The sequence below is a fragment of the Neophocaena asiaeorientalis genome, unplaced genomic scaffold (assembly GCF_003031525.2).
Source record: "Neophocaena asiaeorientalis asiaeorientalis breed wild unplaced genomic scaffold, Neophocaena_asiaeorientalis_V1.1 scaffold40, whole genome shotgun sequence".
Lineage (NCBI taxonomy): Eukaryota > Metazoa > Chordata > Mammalia > Artiodactyla > Phocoenidae > Neophocaena > Neophocaena asiaeorientalis.
In genome coordinates this window covers 11,655,247-11,676,292 of record NW_020185335.1, presented here as the reverse complement: position 1 = coordinate 11,676,292, position 21,046 = coordinate 11,655,247, and the positions used below count along the sequence as shown (strand labels likewise).

Sequence of the window (21,046 nt, the reverse complement as noted above, 5' to 3'; positions counted from 1 at the left end):
CTAGCTCTTTGTGTCTTATTTGGTAAAAAGTTACCTATCCCTATTTTTTCTTTCAAAAGCTTTACTGTTTTACCTTTTACATTTGCAGTTTATCCTGGCTTGTTCTGTATGGTATAAGTAAGGGTTAAGAATACTTTTTTGTTGTTTCTATTGCAAGTATCAATTGACCCTAGTTATTTTTATTATTATTATTTTTTTTAATGAGAAACCTATTGCTTGGGCCAGCAATTTGCTGAAGAAGCCTGAAAAGGGAGGGAGCCGCAGGGAGTGTCCCTGACTCAGAGAGAAGCCCCGTAGCAGGCTGTGTGTGTGTGACGTTATTTGGCCTTTACATCTAGGCAGTCGCTAAAGGTTGGTAGCTGTGGGCAGTTATCACCCCTGCCCCAAAGGGGTCTTCTCCAGCCAGCCCCTTCCCTCTTCTTGTGGAGATGGCTTATGTGGTGTCTCCTCATTTAGCTCTGGTGTCACTTGGGGCCAAGGAGCCTAGTGAGGCTGTGAATCTTACTTTGGAGGAATGTGGGCTTTGCCTGGGAGCTTCCGGGGTCCACTTTGACCTTCTTCGCTCTGTCTGGCCTGGGTGTTACCACCCGGGGCAGCCTGTCTCACAGCTCCTGTGGCCGGATGAAGTGATTCACTTTTGTGTGTCAGTTTGGCTAGGCCATGGTGCCTAGATGTCTCTGGGATTTTTTAGATGTGATTAACATTTCAACCAGTAGACTCTGAATGAAGCAGATGACCATCGTGTGGGCGGGCCTCATTCTGATCAGTTGAAGGCTAGAAGACTGAGGTCCCCAAGAAGAAAGGAACCCAGACCCGAGCCCTGCAGTACCAGCTCCTTCCTGAGGCTCCAGCCTGTCGGCCAGTGCTGGAAATGGACTCCCTGGCCCCGACAGTCACGTAAGCCAACTTCTTAACACAACCGTCCTTCTCTTTCTCTCCTCTCCATCCTGTTGGTTCTATTTCTCTGGAAAGCCCTGCGTCGGGGGTGGGTTATAGCTGTGGCCTCATTTCATGAAAGATGGAGTTGCACTTCTGCTTCTCCGTGGTGGTTTTTGCCTGGCCACAGACATCCCTGCTCTGCCATCTTTCAGCTGGAAGGGCGGACACGTGTTAAGAACAGTCTTGGGGCCAGTGGGAAAGAAGCCTCAGGCTGGGCGGACATATTCCGGTTCCTGATTCTGGAGGGAAAGGCCACGCCTTGTTCAGCCTCAAAAGCCGAGGCCTTTGCTTAGGCTGTTCAGGATGTGACTGCCTCTTGCCACATACGTGGTCATGAACGTGAGGTTGTGCGTTTCCCACCCGGCCACGTGTAGGAAAGGGCTGATTAAATCCATCAAAATAGTCATCATTAAAAATACCGAAAGCCCCCGTTTTACGGATGAGGAGATGGGGCCTCAGTTGGCAGTGTGACCAGAAGCCTGGGTCCTGCCCTCTCCCCCACCCCCGCCTTCCCATCGTACCAGGGGCTGCACGGCACCAAGCTATGGCACAGATATGTAGCCAGACGTGGTTAATAAAAATCATTGTGATTTAATAAATAGTGAGGTGTTTCTGTGCAGGTCCTTCGCTGTTTGTCCCAGGGCCTGGCGGGACACAGTGGTGGATGGACGCAAGGCTGAGCCCAAGCTCCCCGCCGGTTTCCCAGGAACAGCCAGGTGAGTGACCTGATGCCACGGTGTCCTGAAAGCACCTCTCGGAAGAGGTGGGGCAGGGGGAGGGCCACAGTCACATAAAAATATAAATTCAGGGGAATTTTACATGGGTCGGGGTCCACTATACATCTTCCTGGTGGATCTGCGCTTTCTGGGCTCTGGAGCAGAATTTTTCACATAGTTTGAAGAGCTCTGACAAAATGAACACGGAGGAGGCCAATCCAGTTAAAAGCAATAGATCTGCCAACAGGTGAGGAGAGAAAGAGGTCAGAGAGCGCAAGCTGGCCCCTCTGGTCCCCAGCCCTGTGCTGCCGAGCACTGGAGCCCAGGGGGCCGTGGACTTCCGTTCCCCGTGCTTGGCTCGTTCCGAGTCACAGAGGCGAGGGGCCAGGACCCGGGAGCCGAGAACCAGACTTTCCACTGTCCTGAGGGGGCAGAGATTTCCCCAGCCCAGCATCCAAAACGCTGCAGAGCCAGCTCCACCAGGACCAGCTGGTCTTCGCAGGCAGCTCAGAGCTGGGGGGCGGGCAGGCTGCAAGCCTCAGCTGTAAGGAGACCCTTCCTTGGGCAGACGCCCCGGCCACGGCTCAGGCTCCCAGTCCCGCCCGACTCCAGCTAGTTCTGACCCCTACGTTCTCCCCGAGCCTTTTCTGGGCTCCCTGCTGTCAACGATGCGTGACGGACATAGTGCCCGGCACAGGCCCTGCACTTCCTTTAGACTTGGGAAGCTTCCTGAATTCCCAGTGGATGGAAACATCTGTAAAAAACCATTTTTAGGTTTTTTTCCTTTCTCCGTACCCTCAGGAACCCTGCCTTTTAGATTTTTGGGGAAGGAGAAGCGGAGGGTCCCCAGTCCTGCCCAAAGGTCTTCAGTGCCCTTGTCTCCACCACCTCGGAGGCTGCTGAGCATTGCATGATCCTGGGATGTGCCCCGCCCTGTGCTCTGCCTTGGAGGCTGCCCTGGGGGGCTGCCTCCCCAGCCCCCTCACCCTCTGGCTCCCCGGTGGGGTCTGGGATTGCCGACGGAAAGCTGGGTCGGTGGTCGCCCTGGTGCTCTCCAGGCCACCTCCTCCCACTTCTGGTCCCCGTCAGCACCGTTTCAGGCAGGGAAGGCCAAGCCACCCGGCGCAGCTTCCGAAGAGAAGCCTGCTGCAGATGCGGGGCAGTCCCCGGGGTGCCCCACGTGGCATGTGTGCTTGGGGCCCAGACAGCTGTGGTCATTGCATGTGGCCCTTTCGGCAGGAACTACCAGCTGGTCCACTCCCGCCTCCAGGTAAGTGGGTCCCAGGGACACAGGCCCTGTTCAAACCCCAACAGGGTAACGGTACTCCTAAGCTGGGGCAGCACATCACAGGCTGAGCCCAGACTGTGGTCCATCCTGGCCCTGCCCCTGGGCCTCACCGTCCCTGCTCTGAGCCTCCTGCTGTGGGGAGGGGGTGGGCAGGGACATGGAGACCCCTGTGCCCTCCCCTGACTCCTAGCAGGTACCCCCATGTTTCCCGCCTTCTCCACTCCCCCCATCACGTCACCCCCTCCTACCCAGTGCAGCTGTCCAGGAACGAGCCCAGTCCTTTGGGGACAGGATGGCCTCACGCGGGGACTTTACGCCCCGGAAAGGTCTGCAGCTGCCCCGTGCATGCGGTGAGGACGGCTGCGGTCCCGGGTGACCCCTCCCACTCACCGAGCGCCCCCAGGTTCTCCGTCTGGAAGACCTTCTGCAGGGGTGGCAGGTATATCACGGCTAGCTGCCCCAGGACAGACCCGAGCACGGAGTAGAGGAACGTGCGGTTCCTGAGGAAGCCGATCTCGGATATCAGCTTGGTCTGCAGAGAAGAAGGGCACGGTTGGGACACAGGAGCCGCCCAGAGACGAGAGCCGGAAAAGCGTGAGCTGGCGCGGCAGGGGCTCACCTGGGAGCGGCAGGTCAAGGCGTTGAAGAGGTCGAAGAGCACGAAACAGGTGAAGGTCATGGTTGTGGTGCGCGGGGTGCTTGCCTTGTCTTCGGGCATCTGGAACACGAGTGCACGGGGTGAGAAGGTACAGGGTAGGCGGGGACCCTGTCCTCAGGACCCCTGTGTGAGAGCTGACAGATCTGTGCCTCTCTCCCCCGCCTGGATGAGCACGCGCACTGGACAAAGGCGGGGGCCTCTTCCACCTCCCCGGCCGTCGAGGATGCAGGAGCCCAGCTGCTCCTCGGGGGTGGTGTGGGGAACACCTGAGAAAAACAGAGCTGGGAGCTGTCCGGTGCCCTATCCCCCCTCCCGCACATGGGCGAGCTGGGGTTTAAACGCCTGGACGATCACCTGCCTAATTCTCTATCTAGCTCACCAGCCGTGTCAGCATAGGGGCTGCCTGAAGCTGCAGGCCATGGAAAGGTGACGCATAGTAAGATCCCCTACAGTGAGAACAGACGGCCTCTTCAGTAAGTGGTGCTGGGAAAACAACTGGACAGCTACATGTAAAAGAGTGAAATTAGAACACTCCCTAACCATACACAAAAATAAACTCCAGATGGATTAAAGACCTAAATGTAAGGCCAGACACTATAAAACCCCTAGAGGAAAACACAGGCAGAACACTCGGACATAAATCAGAGAAGTATCTTCTTTGATCCACCTCCTAGAGTAATGAAAATAAAAGACAACCCACAGAATGCGAGACAATATTTGCAAACGAGGCAACTGACAAGGGCTTAATCTCCAAAATATATAAACAGCTCATACAGCTCAATATCAACAGAACAACCCAGTCAAAAAATGGGCAGAAGATCTAAATGGACATTTCTCCAGAGAAGACATACAGGTGGCCAAACAGTGCATAAAAAGATGCTCAACATCACTAATTATTAGAGAAATGCAAACCAAAGCTGTAAGAGATAACACCCCACACCGGTCAGAACGGCCATCATCTAAAAGCCTACAACGACAAATGCTGGAGAGGGTGTGGAGAAAAGGGAACCCTCCTCCACTGTTGGTGGGAATGCAAACTGGTAGAGCCACTATGGAGAACAGTAGGGAGGTTCCTTAAAAAACTAAAAATCGAATTACCCAGACAAAGCTATAATTCTGAAAGATACTTGCACCCCTATGTTCACAGCAGCACTACTTACAAAAGCCAAAACATGGACGCAGCCTCAACGTCCATCAACAGAGGAAAGCACAAAGAGGAGGTGGTACATACATACAATGGAATATTACTCAGCCAGAAAAAAGAATGAAATAATGCCACCTGCAGCAACGTGGATGGACCTGGAGCTTATCATACTAAGTGAAGTAAGCCAAAGACAAATATATGCTATCACTTATATGTGGAGTCTAAAAACGGAAAATGATACAAATGAACTTACTTACAAAACAGGCTCACAGACTTTGAAAACAAACTTATGGTTACTAAAGGGGAATCGTTGGCAGGGAAGATAGATTGGGAGTTTGGGATTAATTTATACACACTACTACTACATGTAAATAATCAACAAGGACCTACTGGGTAGCACAGGGAACTCAGTATTCTGTAATAACCTATAAGGAAAAGGATTCTGAAAAAGAATGGATACATGTATATGTATACCTGAATCACCTTGCTGTACACCTGAAACTAACACAGCATTGTAACTCAACTCTACCCCAATATAAAATAAAAATTAAATAAAAAATAAGATCTCGGGCTTCCCTGGTGGCGCAGTGGTTGAGAGTCCGCCTGCCAATGGAGGGGACACGGGTTCGTGCCCTGGTCTGGGAGGATGCCACATGCCGCGGAGCGGCTGGGCCTGTGAGCCATGGCTGCTGAGCCTGCGCGTCCGGAGCCTGTGCTCCGCAACGGGAGAGGCCGCAACAGTGAGAGGCCGGCATACCGCAAAAAAAAAAAACAAAAAAGATCTCCCAAATAGTCACCTCCTGAGAATAAGACAGGAGTTTCTTTTACTAGTTGTCAGATTGTTTCCTGGGGATAATACAAAGCAGGAGAGGCACTGTGTCCCATTTAGGAAAAAATCTGCCGCCTTTTCTCTGCCTGTGAGGCCTCACGTCCCTTCCACCCGGTCCCACCTCTGCAGCGTCAGCTTGCAGTCCCTCCCCCTCGCTCTGCTGCCCCCTCCGCTGCACGTGTGTTTCCTCCCCCGGCCACGGCACCTGCGCCCCTGGGGGCCGGGACCACCCCCCTGCCCCGCGTCTGCCACCACACAGACCCGCTGGCCAAGCCCATGAGGGCTCCCCCACCTCTTTCCAGAAGATGAAGAGGGTCCCGCTGATGATGGTGGCGGCCGACAGGAGGATCTTCAGGATGAGGGCTCTGCCGAGTATCGTGTCCTTGGTGCTCCGTGGCGGCTGCCTGAGGGTGTCCCTGTCGACCGGCTCTACCCCCAAGCTGCTCGGAACAAAACCGGACGCTTTGAACTAAACCACTGAAAAGACGTGCAGTGGCTAAATGCGCGAGGCCACCTGGCAAAGTGACGCACAAGGGTCCACATCGAAGGCCTGGACGGGCGTGGGCAGTGCCTCCAGGTTGTTCCCCGGCCCCTCCTGCCTCACGTCCTCTGCTCCGCCGCCACAGCCTGGACCCCACCGGCAGCCCAGCAGCTCCACCGCCCTCCCACATCCCCAGCCGTGAGTGCGGTGACAGAAGACCATGCCTGTGGCCGACCACGTGGTCCTGAATGGTGCCCGGTCATTCCCCGTCACCTCGGAGGCCCCCGCCCCCAGCTCGGGCCTGGCCTCATCCGAGCTGGCCTGGAGAAATGGGATCCAGGCCCCGCCCACTGAAGAGCCCCCCAGCAACTGAGGGGACCTGCCTTCAGCCAACTCAAAGGCAGCGGGATCGGGGCTAGGCCCGCAGTGGATGGTGTGGGGCACCAAGGAGGGAGCAGGCTGGGGGACGCCCACGCTGGGCAGATACGGCTGGGGTCCAGCTTTGCTCGCGGCCCCGTTCCCAGGGAGAGCACGCATAAGAGGTGGCCCTCTCGCTGGGCGTGTGGTGGGGGAGCAAAGCCGTCACCGGTGGTGATTAGATTAATAACTAAGAATTCAGCTGCACCGAGAGCAACACCCGCTGTGTGCTCAGACACAGGGAAGTGCCTCGCTTGCTCACACCGGCCTCCCTGCCTCCAGAGCCCATCCTTCCTCCTGCATCATTCATTCCGTTAGCCTCACGCTCCCTCCTCATTCACCCAGCCAATAACGTCCTGAGCACCTAGTGTGTGCCGGGCACCATTGTAGGAGTCAGGGATCCTGCAGGGAACAAAAAAACCTTGCCCCCAGGAAGCTGACATCCTAAAGAGGAGATGGATTATGATCAGATAAACAAGGAAATATGTTCCCCTCTAGGCAAAAATAAAGCAGGGTAAGGTGACTGGGAGGGAGGAGGCTGATGCTAGAGAAGTCAGGGAGGACTTCTTGGAGGCAGTGACCTGAATGAAGAGAGGGCTCGAGCCATGCAGGTAGCTCAGGGAGAGCATTCCAGGCAGAGGAGCAGAAAGTTCATCGTCCCCCTGCCCGCCCACCAGACGCCTCCTCCTGTGCCTGGTGCATTCCCCTTGCCGTCTCCCCTGCACGCTCCTGCCAGCCCGCTGCCTTACCTCTGCGCCGGCGGCCCATCCATGATGATGTTGATCCACAGGATCTGCATAGCATTGAGGGGACTGGGCAGGTCGCACACGGTGGACAGAGTGATGAGGCTCAAGGCCGAGATGCTCCTGCAGGGCACACACAGGGCACTGTCACGAGCTGCTCCCAGACCTGGCACACGGGGGGAAGCCGGCCTCGACTTACGTGCTCAGCTGAAATCGGACAAAGTTCTTGATGTTATAAAAAATCCCCTTGCCTTCCTCCACCGCATTCCTGCAAGAGAGGAGAAAGCATTTATTCACCAAGACGGCCGGGAGAGAAGGGTCAGCCAGCTCCCGTCACCTGCTAAAGGAAGCGACGGTGTCACCAAAGGTCACGTTTCTCCTTGGTGGCATTCTTGGGGAATCACCAGTAGAGGATATGCTGATGTCCTAACAGGTGCCTTCAGCCACTGGGGGCTGGTCGCCAAGTCACGATCGCCCTTCTGTCCAAAGACTGTAGACCATTCTCTCGTCCGAGCCCTGGGACCCCAGTCCTCACCCAAGGCTCCCGAAGTGCCTCCTGCCCCTCAGTGATCCACCAAGGAGAAGGAGCCCCCATGGCCCTGCTTTCCATGAGAGGCGGGGTGGGCCTGGGGACACCGTGTATATCCACCACAGCAGAGGAGGGAGCTGCCACCCCAGGCATTTTTGCCACCAAAGAAACACCTAAAGAGCAGCTTACATGATGGCTGAGAAGTCGTCGTCCACCAGGATCATGTTGGCGGCCTCCTTGCTGACGTCCGTCCCCGTCCGCCCCATGGCAATCCCGATGTCCGCCGACTTCAGGGCGACCGCGTCATTCACCCCGTCCCCCGTCATGGCCACGATCGCCCCCGACTCCTGCAAAGCCTTTGGAAAGAGGAGGCCAGTGGAGGCCTGCAGCCTGAGGACCTTCCTTCCAGATCCTTCCCTCCTCCTGCCCCGCCTCTCACACTGAGTGGTCCATGGCAAAGGCCCCTCTCTAGAGGGCACTGGGGTCAGCTGGCCCGGGTCTGAATCCCAGTTCCCCCCGTATGAGCTGTGGGCACTGGGCAAGCCCTGAACCTAACCTCAGCTTCTCTACCTGCAAAGTGGGAGCACGGTCCCTCCTTATCACGGCTGTTGTGAGTCCTAAACTAAGAACACAGAGGGAACAGTGCCCGGCACAGAGCGAAGGCGTGAATGTGTTATCCGTCACCGCGCCAACTAAAAACTGTCGCTTGCCGTCTGGTTCTACAAGGTCGAAGTCACTGGCCACTGCAGCTGCTGACCTTCCACACCCGCTGAAAGGAGTTCAGGGCGGAGATCGGGAACGAGGGAAGAACTGGCAGAACAAGCCTTCAGATGGTTAGCTGTTTCCAGGAGCAGATTTTATGCGCCCAGATTCGTACAACTTTTCGTATCTAGAAAAGCACTAAAATCACTAACAGAGACGTCTGCTCCTCGTGGCCAGGAGCAGCCTTCTGCCAAAACATGTGCATGACTGCTGGTACCGCCTTCACTGAAGTCACATACATACCCCACCCCCTACCTCTTCAGAGTGGCCCCTCAGAGCCCCTCAGACAGAGCTGAGACGCTGTCTCCCCAGCTGTAGTTCTCTCTCTCTTTTTTTTTTTTAGCGGTACGCGGGCCTCTCACTGTTGTGGCCTCTCCCGTTGCGGAGCGCAGGCTCCGGACGCGCAGGCTCAGTGGCCATGGCTCACGGGCCCAGCTGCTCCGCGGCATGTGGGATCTTCCCAGACTGGGGCACGAACCCGTGTCCCCTGCATCAGCAGGCAGACTCTCAACCACTGCGCCACCTTCAGGGAAACCCTGTAGTCCTCATTTTGCCCCCAATAAAACTTAACTCACAACTCTCACGGTGTGCTTTTTTTTTTCAGTCAACAACCATTAACAAATAATAATCAACTCGTCCCCTGAATCCATGTGGTACCCAATAAGTATTAATATTTCCTTTGAGGAATGACTGGCACACAGATTTACTCTGTAGAACTAAAAATCCCCAAAATGACCCAAAAGAAAAAACACAAGTGTTAAAGAACAACTTTTCAAAGCATCCATGTGTGGAAAACCACACAGGAGTCTCTCGTTCTAGTCCTTTCGTTTTTGATGCACCATCAGAAGGCACCTGCGGTGGGCCAGGCAGCTGCCAAGGGCTTCACAGGCCCAGCTTCGTTTCTTTCTTTCTTTTTTTTTTTGGCCGTGCCATGCAGCATGTGGGATCGTAGTTCCCTGACCAGGGATTGAACCCGCACCCGCTACAATGGAAGCGTGGAGCCTTAACCACTGGACAGCCAGGTAAATCCCCTGGATTCGTTTCGTCCTCACCTGCCTTGTGAATTAGCTGGTGTCATTCTGTCATTCACATTATCCCCATTTTACAGATGAGGAAACTAAGGCCTGGAGTTAAATAACAGGAATACGCCAAGGAGCACCCGACTAACGAGGGCTGGCCTCTGCGCTTCTCCCTTTGCACCACCCAATTCCCGCTCCCCGCTTTTGGTATACGTGGCACGGGGCCCCCAGTTCTCCCCTCCCCAGAGGCCAGTGCAGAGGAGGCGGCCACCGCAGGGCCCTGGACCACCTTGTGAGCAGAGCCGCCACCGCCCTGGGCTGTGCCCTGAGGGACCAGAGAGGCACACAACTGACCTTGATGATTTTGAGTTTGTGCTTTGGGCTGGTCCTGAAGAAGACAGACACCTGGATACGGAGACGGGAGAGGGCCGAGCATCAGTGAATGAGGAGGTGGCACCTTCACCCCATGCCCCTCGGCGGCAAGCCTCGGGAGGACCCCACCTTCCCGACGCGTTCGGCCAGCTCGCCCTGCTCGGCGCTTTCCACCTCTTCCCCGGACATGGCACTCAGCTTCCCGTTGCACAGGCCGATGTTTCTTCCTGCAAGGTGTGGACAGTCCCTTCTGAGGGCCCGAGACTGTGGTCCCTGCACTTGCCCCTCACTCCACCTACCTGACATCAGGCCCCGCCTTGGCCACAGGGAAAAACAAAACCACGGTGGCCGCAATGAGAGAGCCCCTGCTATGGTATCTGACCTTCATTCCATCCACAGAATGAACTGGCAACAAAGGCCTCTTATCCCCACTCTAAAGATGAGGAAACAGAGCGGTGACTTTCCCAAGGTCATAGGGCTAGTAAGTGCTAATACTGGACCTGACATGGTTCTTTCTGTCTGATTCCAGAGCCTGTGATCTTTCCATGGTGCCAGGCTGCCTCAAGACAGAGGGGGAAGAAACCCAAGGTGTGGCAACCGTGCTAACAGTAATAACAGGAGGAATAACAGGAGGAAGGTTGCTAGCCCTCTGCTGATGAAAAGCCTGAGGGTCAGAGTGGCTCAGTGATTTGCCAAGGGCACACCGCTACTGGCAGAAGCCAGACTGGAAGTGTGCACTGGCAGTGATGCTGCCTGTGGAGATGAGGTGAGATCATGGGTGGAAGGCCCCAGGGCAGAGAAGGTTCTTGGTGCACACGAGGTCTTTTCCTCTTTAGGAGAACCTGCCAACATTTTAGAGACAAACACCCACTCGGAAGGTGGGATGCTGGTCCTCGAACCTCAGAATCTCTTCCAAGCACGTGGAAGGTATGTGTGAGCTCTCCTGACCAGGTCCCTCGAGGAGTAAGCAGTGGTAGCGACCCTCACCCTCCACCCCATTCCCTGGTTACCTATCGCCAAGGCCGTCTCCAGAGCATCTCCCGTGATCATTTTCACAGACAAGCCCGAATCAGAGAGAACGTGGACCGCTTCCTCCACGCCAGCCCTCGGAGGGTCGATGATTCCGATGAGACCCAGGAACGTCAGCTCCCCCAGCTCAGGCCCAGAAGCCAGGGCCAGCACTGCGGACAGAGCAAGACCCACAGAAGGTTCAGAAGACTTTCGTCCCCAGTCAGCCCCAGCCCCACCGTGTCCCAGACCCTCTTCTGTCCGTGAGGGGCTTGGGCACTAAGTCCCTGGACCACAAGGGGAGGGACGATCTTTCCAGTGGTCGTCAGGCCCGTGCAGGGCAGCGGCTGTTGACGGCTCACCCACGATGGAGAGCAGGGCAAGTAGCAACAACCTGCCCAGCGGGAGACGGGCCTCTGTCTGCTGGTGGTGCAGTCCCCACGGGGAGTGGCCCCGAGCACACCTGTGGGCTGGCACATAAGGGCACATTTCTGATGGCCTATCTGTCATTGCTCTGCCCTCCTCTGTCATTGCCAGCAGACTCGGGGCGACAGCTACTAAGGTCAAGAAAGATGTGCAGGAGGCAACACGGGTCAGAGGACTCTGTTTCAGGGGCACAGAAGCCAGACCCGGCTCTTGGGGACAGGTGCTCTGAGAGGGGGTGGTGTGAGAACTGACCTTACTGATACTGGAGGGGAGCTATGGCCAACAAGTTCCAGCTGTGACCCCTCAGTCATGACACTGTACCAGTGATGCAGGGGGGTGTGCCAGCGATGCGGGTACCATTCCCCCCTTTCTCAAAGCAGCCCTCCCTGCCCTGCCAAGCTCAGCTCTGTCCTGACATGTCCTCACCTTATAGGCTTGTCAGTTTATAATTACTGTCCCCTGAAGGGGAAAACTAGGCCAACTGAAACCAATACAGGAAGCCGACGCTTCTCACTTTCCCCTGAGGGAATACATGTGTTCCAGAGTGTTTTCAGACATTTTCTCCGGAAACGGACAGGCTGACGTGTGACACCACGGGAAGCATGAGGATTAATGCTCAGCCCATCGGGGGAGGCGTGGGCCCTGGTGCAGAAAATTGGAAATGGCCAAGGAATGAAATGTCTGTATTAATTTACAAGAGCTTTGTGTTTTCCTGACAGCGAGCCGTGAGCAGGACGACCAGTCGGGAAAATCATTGTTTCGGGGGCGGCCTGTTCACCTGTCTTAGAAAACTCAGAACCTCTTCTCGCACGCATGAGCTGCGTCTGGGATAACGGGCGTCATCTGGCGGCTGAGATGGGTCGGGGTCTCCCTATCTTTCATCTGCCCAAGAGAGTCCACCCTGGCTTTGCCTGCATTAGCATCCTGCCTGACACCACGGTGGTCATCACGGTGTTGACTCGGGATCCTGCGTTAATACACTTGAGAAGTCAGCGTTAGTTGCCGACTTAGAGCTTGGGGCTGGGACCACAGGCACTGACCCCGCAGGCCGAGCGACCCCATCCTCTTCTCCTCCTGCTGGCAGAAGGCTCGCTGCTGGGGCGTCAGCGGCAGGGGGATACCCCCATGGTTGTACATGGTACAGTAACGAATCACTTCCTCGAAGGCCCCCTTCATGAAGTAGATGTCTTCCTGCTCCTTGGAAAAGACAAAAGGAAAAAAATCGGCTGACACTGGCTGCTTCAGCTCTTGGTGACCGTCACCTCATGCACACAGAGATGTTCACGGCAGGGTTATTTATCCCGGACCGTCACTGTTCACCAATACAGGACAGGTTAGAGAAGTTACAGGAAATCCATGTGATGGAATACCTTGCAGCCCACAGAGGGGTGAGGCCGATCTCTGACCCAACCCAGGCCTGCCCGACATCGGGCTCCCTGGTTAATGTCACGTTTCACGAACTGGTCATATCCCAGCCATTGCTGTGTCTTTAAGTGTGTGACTGACCACTAGATGTCCATTTCAGGGAGACTTCCAAGCAAGGCAGGCACCATGAACTTGGCCCATAAGAATGAACCCCAATGAGCAGCTGACCCGTTTCCTCTGCATTTGTTAAGCGCCAGGTGCCTTGTCAGTGTGGGTCACTCTGTAACCCCGGCACGAGCACAGCGCCTTCCTGCTTGCAGTGGGCAGCGAATGAGCTTGTGCAAACTGACACGGAAAGCTGTCCAAGACAGCACTTAAGGGAAGAGAGCAAATTACACACACTGTATACGGCATGACCTTCTTTTGAAACTACCACCCCCCGTGTTGCATTCGTACATTTAGAACCTGGAACGCTCTATCTCTGACTGCTAAGGGGTGTCAGCATGGGTGGGAGTGGGGAGGGAGAAAGGGGCAGAATTGTCGTGAGCTTGCATTTTTGAAGTGACATTTCTATAATTTTTTTCAATGAAAATATATTACCATTGCCTTTGGGGGGGAAAATAAGATTTGAAGGTATTTGAAGGTATCTGAAGGTATCTTAAGCACCCGGAATTTATATGCCTGTCCACTCATGGCAAAGAGCTGGGATAAGCTGGCCGAGCTACCCGCCACTGTGAATGAGACAGGAAATCTCAGCATGGGCAAGACGTGACATATTCCAGAAAGAGCAGGAAGTTTGGAGAAAAAGGTAGAAGGCGATAAAAATCTCTTTAAAAAAGTTTCTTCATTGTAGAAAATCTGAAAAGCTACAGAAAATTTAAAAAGAAAAAAGTGGGGGGAAAACGGCGAATCCCCCCACCCAGGCACAGCTAGTAAGAATTTGGTACCTGTTCCCCAGGTGGCCTAGAACCTATGTGTGCACACACGTGGGAGCCCACTGTCCGCACCATCTATGGTGGATGCTGGGGTGTGTGCCTGGATCCCCCTTCAGGATGAAGGCTCGTTCCCCCGTTGTGAGTTACGTGAGATCATGTGTGTAAAGAACTCAGCACAGGGATGCGAAAGAAGGACCCTCAGTTAGCAGTGGGGTCAGTGGCATCAGTGGGAACGTGCAGTCACTCCAGTAGTAATTACTCAGTCATTGTACTGTAGGCGAGTCTCACACGTGAAATTGTATCAGAATCCCCGGCAGACACAGATGACCGGGTCCCAGCCCTGGAATTTCTGAGTCAGTGGGTCTGGGGCAGAGCCTGAGAATCTGCATTTCAAACGAATTCCAAGGTGATGCTTCTGCGGGTTCAGGGACCCCACTTTGAGAACCGGAGATTCAGATGACAATCTCAGAAGAGGACCCAAGGTAATCAAAGGTTTACTTGCCATCAACTGTACTTTCACGTATTTGGAAGCTCACAGAAGTAGCCAGGAACTTTAAACTCTTCTGACGTCTGCATTTTGCTTTGCTGGAAAGGGGCAGAGAGGCAGACTCACCTCATTCTTGGGGCTGCATTGAACCGCCATCCACTTCTGTTCCGAACTGAATGGAATCTCTTTTTTTCGCATGTATGAATCTTTAATATCACTTAAGCCCATCTAGGAAAATAAAATGGGACGTTTTCAGTGAGTCATCCTAAACCAATCTCTATGCAAAGCTCAGGCCCTTTAAATTATTCATCATTCAAACCACCTCAGGCAGATGAGAAATCCAAGCGTTTAGCACACAGAGAAAAGCCATTTGCTTTCAAACGTCCCACGGGAAAAGAAGTCACTCTCTCTTTTCTCTTGTCCCAGGGGCAGAGCCTGATGGCCTCTGCCACAGTGTCCAGCTGGAACCTGTGGGGTTTCTTGCCGGGACGAATGTTTCAGACTTGAAGAGGCGGCAAAAGGAGCCCTGGGAAGTGGGGCGCCTGCGGTCACCACCTGGGGTCCCTGCCAGGCCTCACATTCACTCGCTCTTTGATGGCCTTCAGGCCAGTTCCTTGACAGCTCTGAGCCTTGGTTTCCCCAGTTGTAAACCAATCCTAACCCGTGCATCCCATCGCCCCCCAAGGGGTGAAAATGGGTTCTTAGGGGGTGAAAAAAATCTCCTTTATGTATAAAGCACAGACACCCATACAGTACAGGAACATACTATTGGGCTGACAAAAAAGTTCGTTTGGGTCTTTCCATAATATCTGCGGTATTAAAATCTCATGGGGGGAGTGATTAGGGAAAAACCATCTAAAAAGTCTCCTTACGGGAGTGTCATCGGTTGCACTGTGTCCCTCAAAGACTTACGGAAGGTGTAATTCCCCAGTGCCTGCGAACAGGATCTGATTCGGAAATAGGGTCTTTGGAGGTGTAACGAAGTTAAGATGAGGTGGTTGGGGGAGCCCGCGACAGCATGACCGGTGTCCTTCCAAGAAGAGGACGAGGCCACGTGAGGACCTCCCTCACTCAGACAGGACCGAATTGTCCTCCCAGTGTAGCTCCGAGAGAAAGAATTCCCCACGCAGACGCCACAGACCTCCTACCTTCATTGCCAGGGCCATCAAGGCGCCCTCCGTGGGCTGCCCCATCATGGCGTTCTTTCTGATGGTGGCGTTGTTGGCGACACAGCCTGCCTGGAAGGAGGGGTGTCCGAAGGTCGTTTGTTAATATTTGGAGCTGCACCCGCCCGGGTCCCGGGCTTACTCAGGCACGTGAAAAGGTGCAGCCCTGAACGCTGCACCCATTTTCAGAGCTGGGGCTGGCATGGGGGCCAGGGACGAGTTTACTCTTCAAAATTCATCAGTCTCAAAATCCACACGATTAATATTCACTGACTCTGTTGAATGTGGGTCGTCACACAGCTGTCATGAGGAACTACAGTGGGGAGGCAGGCGGACCGGGGGGTCACGCGTGTGCGGTGATGGCCAGTGCCTGCGAATGGGGACGGGGTTTCTGATTGGGGTGACGAAGCATCCTGGAATCAGATAGCGGTGATGGCTGCCCAACCTTGTGGATCTACTAAAACCCACTGAACTGTACACTTCAAAAGGGTGAGTTCTGTGATGTGCGACCTACACCTCCATTTAAAATAATAACTGAAAAATGAGAAGTACAAACAAATAGACAAAAAGAGCACGGGGGTGAATCCCGGCTCCCTCCCACTCACTGGGGGACCTTGGGCACTCACGCTACCTCTCTGAGCCCCCGTTTTTTTTTCTGGCCGGCGCTGTGCATGCCAGCGCGCTGTATCTTAGTTCTCCACCCAGGGACCGAACCTGTGCCCCCTGCATTGGGAGCGCGGCGTCTGAACCACTGGACCGCCAGGGAAGTCCCGAGCTCCCGTTTCTTAATCTGCACAACTGAGATAATGGGGGAGCCCTCTCAGGGCTCTGTTAATTGTCACCGTGGAGGTGGGACCTGCGTGGAGAGGATGGTGGTCAAACTTCTCGTGGGGAGGGGACGTGAGCTCCTGCGAGGATAGGTATGGCTCACGGTACAAGTACTGATGGTCACGACAGGCAGCGTTCATCCCGTGCTTGTTTCCCAACATTCACGGAGCCCCTTCCCTGTCCAGCAAGCAAGGGGGGAGGAAGGGGCTCCCAGCTCTTCCCTTACGTCCCATATTTCCATCTGTATCTGGGCCGCCGTGACAACCTGACCCCTGGGCCGTGGCCCGGTCATCACCGAGAACCAGCTGGTCCAACTGCTGTCTCTCTTTACGGAGAGAGTCCCCATTAGCTCTGTTTTAAATGCATGTTTACTTCCACGGTGGCGCTTTTGACACTCACCTCCACTAATTTCCCCACTGAGATGTTGGAAAACTGCTTAATGACTTCCTTTGAGGGTAAAAGACAGACAGTCCCTTGGCCGTTGTAGCCAACTCCGCTGACCTACAGGGCAAAGGCAAAAAACGGGGTGTCACTAGGAGGCAAAAAGACGCTTCCCCGGTTGACCCATATCCCTTTCTGGGGATCCATCCCCAAGGACACGGTCCCACCACGAACACATCTCCAAGCGGTGAGATGTCCCCTGCGGGATTACGTATTAATCAGATACCTCACCAAGTGCCGTGCTTCAGTAAATTGCAACAGGGCATTCTTTAGCCGGTAGAAATTATGGTTATGAAAACCAAGTATTAGCATACAAGGGTGCTTATGTTCTAGAACCGGGGCGGGCAAGCTCTTTCTTGTACAGCCGACAGCAAATATCGTAGCCTTGGCAGTGATCTCTGCTGCGGTTACGCTGTGGCTGTGATATGACAGGAAACACGAACAATGTGAAAACACAAGGGTGTAGCGTCCTCTGCCAACCAGAGGGTGGCTGCCTTCCACCAGTCGTGTTCCCTGCTGCTACTGGCAGCAAGGAGATTGTCCAATAACCCATATTTGCTTCTTCCTTACTGTTCTCTGGAAGACTCCGTGTGCTTTCTCTGGGAAGGAAGGGGTCTGGCAGGGCACAACCTGGACTCGAACCTTATAAAAATTCACACGGGCTCACCTCGGCGTGGAGCCCATCCGATGTCACAAGTTGGGTGACAGTCATTTCATTGGCAGTCAGAGTCCCCGTCTTATCAGAACAGATGACATTGCAGCAACCTGGCACAAGAAGACACCAGAGTTTATAGGAACGAGAAGTCACCACTTGGAAGGGGTCTGGCAGGGCACAACCTGGACTCGAACCTTATAAAAATTCACACGGGCTCACCTCGGCGTGGAGCCCGTCCGATGTCACAAGTTGGGTGACAGTCATTTCATTGGCAGTCAGAGTCCCCGTCTTATCAGAACAGATGACATTGCAGCAACCTTGGCACAAGAAGACACCAGAGTTTATAGGAACGAGAAGTCGTCACCACCGACTCTCAGGCTTAGGAAACACCCAGGTGGAATCATCACGGCACTAAAAGGCCCATGCAGTCCAACCTGTAAGAATCCAACCAGCTGGGTTCCCTCACCTAAAGTCTCCACGATCGGCAGCTTCTTCACAATGACCCGCTTCCTGGCCATCCGCAGCACTCCCAGGACCAGCGTAACTGTGACGACGATGGGCAGACCCTCGGGAATGGCGGCCACGGCCAGGCTGGATCGAAAAGGCCAGGCGGATCACCTCGAGCACGCACTTAACGATGACGTGCATCGCACCTGGCGTTGGCAGCATGTTTACCCGGTGAAGCTTGTCCGTGGTTCCCCCACCTTCTCTGTTCTGTTCTCTGCTGCCAGTCCCATGACACACCTGCCTCCTCCTTCAGCATCCATTGCTCTGAGCTTTCCCCCTGCGAAACCCTGCTTTCCTACCAGACATCCACACTTTAGTGTGAATTAGTCTGTCCCTTGTTTTGCCTATTTAAGTGCTTTTGCGTTTAAATTGTTGTCATCTATTAGAGACAAAAGGCTTGGGCCCTATGAAAGCAATTTCCGGAATCAGGCACTAAGTGGGAAGCGGAATTATTAGGTTCAGAGGGTCCTCCCTGGGTCCCTTAAATTTTACTCTAAATTGGTCTAATGGTTTAGACACTTGCTGTGAGAAAACCAGACAAGGAAATGAAAGTTGGGGGAGGTGAAGTGGCACGGCGAGGCGTTTGCCTAAGCGGGTCGTTGTGCTGTCTGCTTAGGACGCCCCCCCCCAAACTCTTTCTGTACCACGTGGCCCCGCCCTCCCACAGCCAAGGTTGATTGGGTTAGAGGAGAACATGTGACTCCAGCTGACCCAATGAGCTTCTCCCTTGGGAATCTGCATTGGGACTGAGCACAGGATCCCCTTCCTGTGGGCAGGGTTTGTGTCTTGCCAGTGACCTCAGGCCGATGGGGGAGGCTGGAGAGTGCGGGGCAGACTGTGCAGAGCTGTGGGGTGAGCACCACCACGCCAAGCCCCGGCGTGGTTCACCCTTTGCAGAGCACAGTCCCGCAGGCAGTCAGTAAACATTTGCTGAGTGAACACGCAGGAATGAGTGAACACATGGCAAGTGCAAGAGCCTGGACCCACCCTGGCCTAGCACGTAGTGATCGCTCTACATAGGTTGGTTAATAATCAGAAAGCCCCGCCGCCGCCGCTGCCGCCCGCCGCGAGGATGACCGTTCAACCGAAGCCACGCATGGCTACCGTATTTCATCAGATCTAAGGCGCTGCTGATTGGGAAGGCCACCATTCTCCTGCGCACCTCTAAAAACACACTGCCCATTAACGGTGCCGGGATGCTTTCTCATCACCTCACTTGTGAGAAGCAGTCTGACTTCAGAGAAGGTAGAAGGTGAAAAAGAATGTGTGTCTTAGAATCAAAGAAATACGGTATATGAATGGCGGCCTTTCACCTGGAGACCATGGAGCACGCAGGGGTAAGTTATATAAACCAAGGTGACGGAATTTGGTCAAGGGACTGTGCCCGGTTTCTACGGTGACGGCAAGAAGGTTTCCTTGGTTTTATGGCACAGGCTGACATGGCCAGCTAAGCAAACATTTGCAAAGGGTTCTCACAAGGCCAGCTAAGCAAACATTTGCAAAGGGTTCTCAAAGTCACTTTCCTCCTACATGGCATGAGAAGGGCACTGTGTGTGCCTGGATGTTCTCATAATAATGAAAAATTAATTGGCAAACTAATAAAGATGAATAGACCAGGAAAAGCAGGTAGCCCTTGGGTCATCCTGAATGTCGCTCAAGGCAGAGGGAAGTAGGATAAAGCTTTTAAAAGAATGATTCTCACGCTATTTATTTTGGAGAATCTCTTCCTCACCAGCTATCCTGCCATTTCTACCTTATGACTGAGAGGTTTTGAGTGATTTTCTTCTGCTAAAAACTGAAGAACCTCATCCTTTCAAAGTCACAAGTGAAATGACCACGGTCAGTTTTCTTTCAATTGCAAGTTTCCCATGGACCGAGTGGGATGAGAGAGATGAAAGGGGCTGTTAGACAAGAAATCAGAAATGACCTTGGGGAAGTAGGGATGCGGTGGACATAGGAGCCTTTTCTCTTACTGACCTGGAAATAGTTAACAGTCTTTTTGCCTCATGGAACTTTCTGTGGTTTACAAGATGGGATGGAATGCATCCTTATTTGGGGGAGGTTCTCATGCATCATGGCCTCTGAGAGCTCTGCTTTTTCTGGGAGCCCCTCGTGGCTGAGGCTCCACCCTCTGCCACCACCCCCTACCTCTGAAGACCCAGTCACCTGAGCCTTCTTTTTGGGGCTCCACCTTCTTCCCTAGTGCCACCTCTTGCTGGAGCCCCGACGAGGGTAACTGTAGCCATGGCCTCACTGCTCAGAGTGCTGCTTCCTGAACCGGCATCACCATCCCTGGGGACCGTGTTAGGAATGCAGAATCTTGGGCCCTGCCCCCAGACCCACTGAGTCAGAGCCCCGGCAATCTGTGTGGGACAAGCTCTCCCAGGGACCCCTGTATGATGAGGTTAGTTACGGTCAAGTCCAAGACCCCCTGCTCTACGGCGTCCTCCTCTTGCGGGAGGCCCTGCCCTCACCTCAAACTCCACCGTCCACAGCACAGCCAGCTGCCCGCTGCCCTGTTCCCTCTTCCCCCCTCCCTCCTCAGAGCAAGCCAGGGTTCACACCTCCCATCACCATTCCAAGAATGGCCAACATTTTTCATCTCTCTGCTCCAAAAGAATAGTAGAGATGGCCTGGCACCGCGTGTTGAGAAGGGTTCTGAGGATGTGATTAGAATTCAGAGAAAAAGGGGCCCATGAGTTTCCGCGTGATCAGCCCCGTCATCTACCCTACCGTCTGGTCTTATCACCCAGCCTGACCACAGCCTCCCCGCTGCTTCCACAGATGCGCTAGGCTCACTCCGCCTCCGCGCCTTTGCCCCTGCCAATCCCCTGCCTGAACGCCCCGCCCACCCTTAGCAGCATCTCTCCAGCTTCAACTCCTCAGAGAAACCTCTCCCGGCCCCCTTTTCCGGCCACATCCCTTCCCGCCTCCCTTTTAATCTCTCAACCATCGTTTCCTTTGTAGCTTTGATCACAAGTTGTGATTATTTTGCTAACATTCACTTAAATTGTTCACGTTTACTTTCCCCACCAGCCTGCAGACTCCGTGGTCCGGCTCCATCAGCAGTGGACGATGCAAGTACATAGTAAACAGGTGCTCAAGAAACGTGTGGGGCAAATAAGCAAACCAAGTGCCATGGCCGGGGAGGGGAGGAAGAGTCCCCGCCCTGCCCGGGAGGTGGCCAGGGGCACTGAGCCGGACCCTGGCTTTGGATCAGAATCGTGGGGTCTGCAGTCTGTCTCCTCCACTCCCTGATCCTGTAACTACAGGCAGATGTGTCGGCCTAACCCTCAGCTTCTCCATCTGTGAAACGGAGACTGGCCTGCCT

At 54.2% G+C, this 21,046-nt stretch overlaps 2 protein-coding genes and 1 long non-coding RNA gene across 7 annotated transcripts in view; 2 read left to right on the top strand and 1 right to left on the bottom strand.

Annotated features, from left to right (window-relative positions):
* The window catches only part of MEAK7 (MTOR associated protein MEAK7), a 47,685-nt gene extending 44,760 nt beyond the window's left edge, over positions 1-2,925 (top strand). For 2 of the 3 annotated variants that reach the window (XM_024735815.1, XM_024735814.1), the window contains exons 9-10: positions 717-897; positions 1,560-1,685. The gene's annotated coding sequence lies outside the window, so the exon portion shown is untranslated. Of the gene's footprint in view, positions 1-716; positions 898-1,559; positions 1,686-2,894 lie in introns of those variants that run through there. The other variant, XM_024735817.1, reaches the window with a different exon arrangement.
* ATP2C2 (ATPase secretory pathway Ca2+ transporting 2) overlaps positions 1,508-21,046 on the bottom strand; it is a 73,720-nt gene continuing 54,181 nt past the window's right edge. Inside the window, exons 12-27 of one of the 2 annotated variants that reach the window (XM_024735813.1) lie at positions 17,675-17,799; positions 17,428-17,525; positions 16,512-16,613; positions 15,267-15,356; positions 14,245-14,346; positions 12,372-12,528; positions 10,908-11,078; positions 10,027-10,124; positions 9,880-9,930; positions 7,934-8,100; positions 7,415-7,483; positions 7,222-7,338; positions 5,867-6,014; positions 3,563-3,661; positions 3,334-3,475; positions 1,508-1,892 (exon numbers count right to left, since the gene is read on the bottom strand). In XM_024735813.1, the coding sequence (XP_024591581.1) occupies positions 1,774-1,892; positions 3,334-3,475; positions 3,563-3,661; positions 5,867-6,014; positions 7,222-7,338; positions 7,415-7,483; positions 7,934-8,100; positions 9,880-9,930; positions 10,027-10,124; positions 10,908-11,078; positions 12,372-12,528; positions 14,245-14,346; positions 15,267-15,356; positions 16,512-16,613; positions 17,428-17,525; positions 17,675-17,799 (1,855 nt within the window). In that variant the 3' untranslated portion in view covers positions 1,508-1,773. Of the gene's footprint in view, positions 1,893-3,333; positions 3,662-5,866; positions 6,015-7,221; positions 7,339-7,414; positions 7,484-7,933; positions 8,101-9,879; positions 9,931-10,026; positions 10,125-10,907; positions 11,079-12,371; positions 12,529-14,244; positions 14,347-15,266; positions 15,357-16,511; positions 16,614-17,427; positions 17,526-17,674; positions 17,800-21,046 lie in introns of both variants that reach the window. The other variant, XM_024735812.1, reaches the window with a different exon arrangement.
* LOC112393530 (uncharacterized) lies at positions 10,124-12,308 on the top strand. Of its 2 annotated transcripts, none has more exons than XR_003001935.1 (3): positions 10,124-10,663; positions 10,734-10,824; positions 10,956-12,308. It is a non-coding gene; the product is annotated as an uncharacterized LOC112393530 (long non-coding RNA). The 2 variants fall into 2 exon arrangements; XR_003001936.1 differs by having other exon boundaries at positions 10,124-10,824; positions 10,956-11,105; positions 12,051-12,308.